General features: G+C 38.4%; 1 protein-coding gene across 1 annotated transcript; it reads right to left on the bottom strand.

Annotated features, from left to right (window-relative positions):
• Positions 1-1,081: 1,081 nt before the first annotated feature.
• On the bottom strand, positions 1,082-7,254 carry LOC127159248 (deleted in malignant brain tumors 1 protein-like). The gene is made up of 10 exons (XM_051102136.1): positions 7,051-7,254; positions 6,576-6,890; positions 4,178-4,474; positions 3,783-4,097; positions 3,391-3,693; positions 2,916-3,230; positions 2,186-2,485; positions 1,553-1,717; positions 1,403-1,492; positions 1,082-1,107 (listed from the first exon to the last, which is right to left on the bottom strand). The coding sequence occupies exons 1-10, from the start codon at positions 7,118-7,120 to the stop codon at positions 1,082-1,084; spliced, it is 2,196 nt and encodes a 731-aa protein (XP_050958093.1). The 5' UTR covers positions 7,121-7,254.
• Positions 7,255-10,119: the final 2,865 nt, after the last annotated feature.

Raw genomic sequence — 10,119 nt, 5'->3', positions numbered from 1 at the left:
TACCCTCATTCTATGACTTTTAGAATCCAACTTGAAATGCTGGGAATGGCTTTCCAAGAGAAGAGCCTGCCAGCAAGTGGTTCTGTTTTTACTAGTGGCAGATTGCCGTGTGGGAGGACAGGGAGCTGACACTTGTGATTATAGGAAGAGGAGAAATGCTCTTTTGAGTATGTGGGTCCACTATCACAAAGGTAATTTGTTGGGACACATGCTGAGTGTGCAGGATGTGTCCCTCTGAAAAAACTGAATGATCGCGAGTTTTCTTCGAGGGAGTTCTGGCCTGGGTGAGAACTTGCCCTCTCCTCTTCCTCTCTGCTCTCTGATCATCTCTGGGTTGAGCCATAGGTAGCACTCCAGCACCACCAGATCATTATTTTATGTGCATTTAAATTGTTATTGAACTTTGAAACTAAATATTTTGTGTTTTGAATGTACATGCACTATTGATACATATTAAACATTACAAAATGTTTGTTACTGTATGGCGTTGTGTGGGTAATCGGTTTGCTGATGTCAACGCTGTGGATCGAGTGGCCCATGGTGGCGGTGGAGTTATGGTATGGGTAGGCATATGTTATGGACAACGAACACAGGTGCATTTTATTGATGGCATTTTGAATGCACAGAGATACCGTGACAAGATTCTGAGGCCCATTGTTGTGCCATTCATCCACGACCACCACCTCATGTTGCAGCATGATAATGCTACATTCCTGGAAGCTGAAAAGATCCCAGTTCTTGCATGGCCAGCATACTCACCAGACATGTCACTCATTGAGCATGTTTTGGATGTTCTGGATCAGCGTATACGACAGCGTGTTCCAGTTCCTGCCGACATCCAGCAACTTCGCACAGCCATTGAAGAGGAGTGGACCAACATTCCACAGGCCACAGTCAACAACCTAATCAACTCTATGCGAAGGAGATGTGGTGCACTGCGTGAGGCAAATGGTGGTCACACCAGATATTGACTGGTTTTCGGACCCCCCTGGACCCCCCCAATACAGTAAAACTGCACATTTTGGAGTGGCCTTTTTTATTGTGGCCAGCCTAAGGCACACCTGTGCAATAATCATGCTGTCTAATCAGCATCCTGATACGCCACACCTGTGAAGTGAATGGATTATCTCGGCAAAGAAGAAGTGCTCACTAACACAGATTTAGACAGATTTGTGAACAATATTTGAGAGAAATAGTCCTTTTGTGTACATAGGAAAAGTCTTAGATATTTGAGTTCAGCTCATGAAAAATGAGAGCAAAAACAAAAGTGTTGCATTTATAATTTTGGTCACTGTATATATATATATATATATATATCTTTTATATACATCTTTACTTTCTTACATAATCAAGATAAAATCATCAGAAAGTGTGGGATGTATTGCGGTTTAATTTCACTCACCTGAACAGATGACTCCAGCATCACGATTATGAGTGCAGCCATGTTTGTGCCACCCTCCTGATCCACAGTTCTTCAGTGTAGACTCTGTTCCTGTACATATTAAAACACTCATCCAGATTGGTCCTGATCCTTGACCAAAATGAGCAATACCTGGAGCATCTACAGGTTCTCCACAGTCCAGTTCTCTACACACCACTGCAGCATCAACCATATCCCAACTAGCATCACACACTGTTCCCCACTGACCTCTATGATGAACCTCCACTCTACCAGCACAGCGACTGTTACCATTTACAAGTCTCACATTCATTACATCTATGAGAGAAGAAAATAGAGAGAAAGACAGAGACAAAAATCAATCAATCAATCAAATCAATCAATCTGAAAATATGTCATGATATTAAGTGTCAGAACTAGTGGCAAAGGCTATTTTATCTTCTTAGAAAACCAGAAATACAGAGCATGGACTACATTTACGGTCCTTTTTGGAGCTTGAAGCAAAAGATCTGAAATAATAAAATTACTGATTTAAAAAAACTGCAGTATGTGTTAAGCAGTGTTTGCCGGTTGAAAATCTGCCAGAAGTTGTGTTAAATGATTATTAATGCACCCAAAAACAAGACATTCAGAAAAAACAGAATTACAGTGTTATATTTTCATAAATTTTAATAAACTCCTGTAAGCTGTGGGTGTGTTGAGGGCTCCACCAAGTGTTTATGGACTGGGGCACATACTGAATGATCCTAGTTATGCTACTAATTTCTCTCATATTAATCTTCTTACCAGCACACAGAAGTGCCTGCTGATCATCACTGGAGCAGTTGTTCGTGTGTGGTGATGTTGGACAGAGGTGAATTTGAGATTCATTTCCTTTGCACTGAATCTCTTGTGTCCACATCTGAGCGTCTCCTTTGCCAAAAGCAGCTGCTCCCAGCACCTGTACAGGAGCCCCACAGTCCAGCTCTCTACACACAACCTCTGCATCCTGCTGGTCAAAGGCAGCGTCACACACTGACATCCACGTCTGTTCATGAAGTATCTCTAACCTCCCAGTGCAGCGAGAACCTCCAACCAGCCTGACACCTGCAGTAATGAGAGAAAATAAACTTAAGTAAAGTTAGATGTTCTTATTGATATCATAGACTTATTTAAAATAAAAATGGCAAAACTGTATAATAACTTCGCCAGTAACATTTACAAGCATTATATATAAGATCATTATTTTATATGCATTTAAATTGTTAATGAACTTTGAAACTAAATATTTAGTGTTTTGAATGTACATGCACTATTGATACATATTAAACATTACAAAATGTTTGTTACTGTGCGGACAATAACTTGTGATGCTGAGCAATTAAATTTTATTAGTTCATGCAGTCCCTGAGAATTGAACCCATGCACTTGGTATTGTTAACACTTGGTGTTAAAATATATATATAAACTCTGGAACAAAAATATAAGGCATGTGAATCAACAATGAAGTAATAGGTTCAATTTTATAACAGCTCACCTGAGCAGATGACTCCAGCATCTCTATTATGATTACAGACATAATCAAACAGCTGAACTGATCCACAGTTCTTCAGTGTAGACTCTGATCCAGTACATGTCATACGATTTGACCAAATTGGTCCTGTTCCTGGTCCAAAATAAACATCACCCACAGCATCTACAGGTTCTCCACAGTCCAGCTCTCTACACACCACTGCAGCTTCAGTCATATCCCAACCAAGATCACACAGTGTTCCCCACTGACCTCTATGAAGAACCTCCACTCGACCAGCACAACGGTTTTCACCACCAACCAACCTCACATTCACACTGTCTGTTGATTGAATATAGAAAACATGAGAAGTAATACTTATAAACAGAGTGAACAAGACAGTAAGAAGAATCTCATGAAAAGAGAGAAGAAATCTTTTATACAAAGAGAGTCAGAAGATTTGACGTAAGATTTTCATGAAGTAAAAAAATTCTGCTCAAACCTGCACACACCAGTCCAACATCACTGTCATGTGAACAGTTATATTTGAGTGGCAGTGATGTTGGACAGAGGTGAATCTGAGATTCATTTCCTCTACACTGAATCTCTTGTGTCCACATCTGAGTGTCTCCTTTGCCAAAAGCAGCTGCTCCCAGCACCTGTACAGGAGCCCCACAGTCCAGCTCTCTACACACAACCTCTGCATCCTGCTGGTCAAAGGCAGCGTCACACACCGACATCCACATCTGATCATGAAGTATTTCTAATCTTCCAGAGCAGCGCGAGACTCCAACCAGCCTGACACCTGATAAGAAACAATGAGTATGAATTAACCGTTCAGAACAAAACACTACTTTTTTTTTTTTTTAGAAAAGTAGTAAGTTTTGAGGTTACCTGAGCAGATAACTCTTGCACTCTTGCTCTGGCACACATCTTGAAAACCCCATGCGACAGATCCACACTTTTTCAGTGTGGACTCAGATCCAGTACACATTGCATTATTCAGCCAGAATGGTCCTGATCCGAGTCCAACCTGAGCATCACCCAGAGCATCTACAGGTTCTCCACAGTCCAGTTCTCTACACACCACTGCAGCATCAGCCAAATCCCAGCCAATATCACACACTCTTCCCCACTGACCTCTATGAAGAATCTCCACTGTCCCACTGCAGGGACTCTTACCATTAACCAACTGCACATTTATTATTTCTGTGCACAGTAAGGGGGGTAAAAATTAGAAGAGATCTATCAAAATGAGGTAATCTTTCCTGTTGAAATGGTCAACACACCTGTACAAAGCAGTCCAACATTATTGTTGTACGAGCAGTTGTGTTTGAAAGATGTTTGACACATATGAATCTGAGATTCATCTCCTCTACACTGAATCTCCTGTGTCCACATCTGAGTGTCTCCTTTGTCAAAAGCAGCTGCTCCCAGCACCTGTACAGGAGCCCCACAGTCCAGCTCTCTACACACAACCTCTGCATCCTGCTGGTCAAAGGCAGTGTCACACACTGACATCCACGTCTGATCATGAAGTATCTCTAACCTCCCAGAGCAGCGAGAACCTCCAACCAGCCTGACTTCTGAAAGAACATAATTATACATGGTCATACTGATGTTTGCTATGATATCCTCTTCGACCACTACAATACTCCTGATAACTTTTGTTAAAACTACAATAAGTAAATCCATTCCACATGCTAACAACTCCAACAATGTGGTTTTACCTGCACAGCACTTACCAGCTGGCCTCTGTTACACTTGCTATAGAGTGTTTTCACGTTACATTATCAATCCAGAAGTTGACCATTGTGGCGGCACTGAACGTAAACAGTGCCACTGAACCATATAGAACCTGTGGACTTGGTGAAAAAAAAACAACTAAGAAACGAAAGTAATTCACTATGTCAGGAAAAGAAATAGAAGGAAGAACTGTCGGGTCATCAGTCCACGACAAAAGAGGCAGACTGTACAAATATTTACCCCCTATTACAGGGCTCAATGAAATGGACTGCCCTTTGCATTCTTGTTCCAAAATGTTATTTGTGTGGAAATATTATGTTATTATTATTATTATATTTAGTCTGCAAAAGGCCATTGCAGAGGCCAGAAACGCTGAAGAAGGACATAAAGTGGAGAAAACAGCAGCAGATCTGCAGATCTGATCTGTAGCAGGAAGATCAGTCTCACTGTTCATGATCCACGAAATATTGTAAGAAACAATACTGGAGGTAGGAGTTTAAATGAATGTATCTTTGACGTCTGTTTTTTTTTTTTTTTTTTTTTTTTTAGAAAAGTTTACATGGCATTTTATCTAGCATCAGTATAATGCATTATAAATCAGTGTTAATAAGTGTAGCACAGCTGTAACCAAGGAAACACTATCACTGCTTAGCGTTGAGCCCCATATTAACTTTAGTTTGTCAAAATATATGCCCTTTCCTGCTTACTAAGTCCTTCTCTATAGTATTTACCAGCCTCCACCCATTTTTCCGTGGTTTAGACTAGAGGTCTTCACGGGTCCAAAAATGCGTACCCGAACCCGAAGAGACCCGCAAATTTGTTGTATTACATTTGAAAGTGGGACCTGAACCCGTGCAGACCCAAGAAATGCCTTAAATTTGGTACCCGGACCCGAACCCGCCTGGGAAGACACAGACCCGACTGCACTCAGTCTGCACATATTGCACAGCAAACTGCTATTAACAAGTCAATAAACACAAACACAAAAAACTTTTTGGCGTAGTAGCCCTGACTGTGATCAATCCTCCTTGACACTAACATTTCTGTCCATGTTAGGCTGTTCCTCTCTCTTGCCGAGTGATTGGAGCAATTATTATTATTATTATGATTATTATTATTATTATTATTATTTAAAAAAAAAAAAAAACGCACAACTTTACTGTGGTGTCTGGAGAAGTGGGTATACTCTTAATTTATTTAAGGTATTGTTTTCATTATAGCGTACTGATTCTCCTCTAAAGTATAGGCTTAGATCTTTTTTAATCTTTTATGAAATTATGTTGTTATCTACTGTATGTTAATTCCAATTTTAAATTTTTGACTTCATTATTATTATTGTTGCTGCCAGAAATCTGTAATTTTTTAAATAATTTATTTTAAATGGTATGTGATTTCTGTGTTTTATTGTAATTATAATTAACATTTCACATGTGAACATTTAGGCTATTTAGACAAATTGATAAGAACAGCAAACAAACTGTGGGCTTACTACATCAACTAACCAAACATGGGTATCCACATTTAACCAGGAGCGTAAAAATGTTATGTTTTCTTTGTAAAGATTAAACTATTTCTTGAGGCAGTACAGAAGCTAAATCTCAGTTACTGATTAATGCTGCATAAATGTGGCATAAATGTGTTTACACACAGGAATAGGATATTAATATTTTAAACATGAAAATTATGAAACGCAAAAAAAATAAAATAATAATAATAATAAAAAAAAATAGTATATATACTCATTATACACTACCTATCATGCATTTGAAATTTGTGACAGAAGTCTGCCTTGGGTACTGGAAGGTTTTTTTCTTTTTTCCCATACATTTATTATCAGTCTAAAGTGTTGGAAACTATAGTATTGAGCTCTTTGGTTGTTTATACTTCAGATACAATATGAACAGCAAAACTCTGGTTTAGACATAAATGTGCAAATGTTACCTGAGCAGATGACTCCAGCATCTTTAGAATGACCACAGTAACTTTGGTCCCATCCTGATGATCCACAGTCCTTCAGTGTGGATTCTGAACCAACACATCTGACAAAACTCATCCAGACTGGTCCTGACCCTGGTCCAAAGTGCGCATCACCCAGAGCATCTACAGGTTCTCCACAGTCCAGTTCTCTACACACCACTGTAGCATCAGACAAATCCCAGGCAAGATCACACACTGTTCCCCACTGACCTCTATGATGAACCTCCACTGTACCAGCACAGCGACTGTGACCACCAACCAACCTCACATTCATATGGTCTAATATTTTAAACAAAGAAAATAAGAGAGAACGAGAGGTGCATGGTGAATTTATAAATAATGTTGCCATCCGAAACTACATTATAATAAAAATTTTAAGCAAACTATTTTAAAAAAAATATTCCAACTATCTCTCTCTCTTTTTAACTTGTGTACTCACCAGCTGTGATGAAAATTACAACTGCAGAGAGTAAAATGAGTGTCAGGCATCTTCCCATCATCCTCAGCATGATTAATTCAACACCCAGCACAAGCTTCTCCGCACTGATGATACAGAAGTACAGGCATCCTCCTAATGAGAGAGAAAGAGGCCCAACACCCTCCAATCACACTCGCTATTACCTTATTAGACACAACAGAGGAAATCATCAAACAACTTCACTGACAAATCAGAGGACGCTTTTATGATTTTCACCATATATATCAAAACTATCAGTGCTGATGAACTCCTCCTCCCCACACATCAAGACACCTTGTACTGTACACACACACACATTTATATTAGATTTACAGGAGACAGGAAACTCTCCAGTTTATTTGCAGCATCAAAGGCCAACACCTGCAGAGACGAGATAAAAGCACTGATAACTAACTGTGAATGTCCAAAACACTGTGTATTAGTGTATACATATGCCAGCATGACATCATAAACTCAACAGCAAAATTGTAAAATGAAAACATTAAAACCATAATTTTCATTCAGCGATGATTATGTTATTCACCTTGTGACCAGCAGGGAGAGTCATTGTACTACTGTACATTTTTGCTAAACCACCTTGTATGGTACATTCATACTTCCAGAACAATGTAGCAACATACTAAAATTGTACATTTGAACAAAGAAGTAATATTTTAATCTCTGTATATTTAATTACTTATCTTAAGTTCACTTTTTTCATGTTGTTTGAAAATTAATGTGTGTTGGCAGTGTATGTACAAATCTACCCTAATTAATCTGTAAAAATAATATCCCCTTTTTCAAATCGAGCCGTTCTTAGATGCCTGTCGGTGTGCCGTCACACCGACAGAGGCCGCTCCCACAATAGTTGACTGACATGAGCTCTTACCTCAGACCAGCTGTAACAGTCCAGTAACTTTCCTTGTTTCGATGCCGGAGCAGGGATGTAAGTTAGACAAGAATATCTCCGATTGAGCGATTGAGGTGTTGTGTTGCTGGATGTAATAATGAACATAGTGGTCGTCATTTACTCCCGACATCTGAGCCGCTGAAGATGCAGTAGATTACGTTTGTTTGTGAAGGGAATGCGCCTCCCGATCTACATATATCCGTCTATGTTTGCGCGAATCATTCATGATCCAGCTTCACTTACAGCAGAAGTGTGTATACGCGCTTTTTTATGAATCTTTGCGAATTTATAATCAAACTATATTAGAGACTTTTCATTAAGACCCTAAAGAATCATATCAACTTGTGGAAAATGGGCATCCGATGACCCCTTTAAGGAAAAAGCCTGGCTTTGATAGTATCAGTGGTATCTAACGCATTAAATAAAGATAAATGACAAAATATTTTAGTCTGACATACCCTAAATAAAATTTCAAATAAACCCTCCACTAAACAAGACATAAAAACAAAACTGTGGCTGGTTTACATGTCAGTCAGACGGTCTCTTCTCATCAACATGTTAGTGGTTCTTGTCCAAAATATTTTACAATGTGACCTTTTGCCATGTGTAGTCAAAGTTCGGTCTACATGAGGCTAGATGCAGTCTTAAAGATACTCAGAAAAAAAGAGCAGATACAATGTTTGCCACACTTACATAAGTGATTTTTCTTGTAGCAGAGCAGTATAGTAGTGATACTCTACAACTGTAATACACTCCCGTTAAGAAGGATTATTAATCTATAAACATACCTGCTAGTATCAGTGATCTGTCCTTTTGGAGTCTCATCTCACAGATACCTAAAATAAACCTATCATATTTTTTTTCTGTTAAATATACTAACAAACACACAAAGACTTTAAGATTGATTCAAAATGGTTTTGATTCAAAATCAATATACTAGTGCAGATAACAAACTGCTTCATGCTTTTCACTTCGAGTTCATATTAGTTATAAAAATCAAATATACTTTTCTTAAAAAAAATTACTGTTACTCAGAAGTATATTTTAGCAATGCTTGTCATGTACACAGCATACAGTAGTCAACATTTGAAGTGGATCAAAACATTTAATCAAAGTTGTCCTAAAACGAAAAACAATACCCGTTTTTGTCTTAGGGCAACTTTGATTAACGTTTTTTGATCCCCTTAAAATGTTGACTACTGTATATTAGTACATACACTAATAGATATCATATATTAGTAGGGAATTAAAAAAAAATATATATAACTTTGTCCAGACACAATTCATCATAAAGGAGTACTTGACCAAGTTTGCAGCTGCACTTGTACGTGTTTAATACTGCATTACCGATCTATTCCTTTGGGTGGCAGTAAAGGACTAAAATGGTAAACGTGATGACTGTACTGAATTGATCAATGACTCATTGAACTGGATCACTGGAGCTCAATCAGCAAAACTGTAACGAGGTATTAAATCGAAATAACAAAATGTGCCCTCGTGAAGTGGATGCTTAAATGAAACCTGCCACTACATACTATCGCGTGTCAGCAATGAAGATTTAAAAAGGTTGTGTGCAGCTTTAAATGACTCCGTACTGCAGGTAAGGACAATTTCCAACCAAAATAATATTAAAACTAGCAAAAAGTAGGACATCACCATGGTTTCATTTATGACTGCAGCACTTGCGTATCCACCTTTTTCTTCCTGTAGTGGACGCGGGTATTTGTACATTTTATGCCTCTGGCTTCAGTCTCACCTCCGTCCAGCTAGCACAGCTTGTTTTGCTGCCTAATATTGCAAACTGGTGTGTCTTACCATATTATTTTAATGTATTATTTAATTTATGAGCACACTGTAGTGCAAATAGTTTTACCATTTACTGCAGTCTCACCCATAGGCTATTAGGCTTATTTATTTCCACGTTAAAGTAAAATGAAGCCATACATCAGGCAACTGCCCTTGTTTTATATTGATGGAAATGACATGAGCCTCACTGGGATTCTAATGTTCTGTTACTGAGCATTATTTAGTCCTTAATATACTGTAAAAGTTATTATAAAGTGATTCATATGTGTTATAGTGAAGAAATATGTCTTTCAAAGGTGTTACAGGTTGAAATTACACATAATTCAACACTTATA

The sequence above is a fragment of the Labeo rohita genome, unplaced genomic scaffold, assembly GCF_022985175.1.
Source record: "Labeo rohita strain BAU-BD-2019 unplaced genomic scaffold, IGBB_LRoh.1.0 scaffold_2030, whole genome shotgun sequence".
Classification (NCBI taxonomy): domain Eukaryota; kingdom Metazoa; phylum Chordata; class Actinopteri; order Cypriniformes; family Cyprinidae; genus Labeo; species Labeo rohita.
The sequence above is the reverse complement of the archived record's forward strand: the minus strand, read 5'-3'. Positions and strand labels throughout refer to the sequence as shown.

Bases quoted from the DNA above. Each gene is read 5' to 3' on its own strand.
- LOC127159248 (XM_051102136.1), bottom strand. From the start codon at position 7,120: ATGCTGAGGATGATGGGAAGATGCCTGACACTCATTTTACTCTCTGCA. The intron at 3,231-3,390 runs GTTTGAGCAGAA...TTCAATCAACAG, and splicing joins TGTTGGACTGGTGTGTGCAG to ACAGTGTGAATGTGAGGTTG. The intron at 1,493-1,552 runs GTATTGCTCATT...TAATATGTACAG, and splicing joins AGAACCTGTAGATGCTCCAG to GAACAGAGTCTACACTGAAG.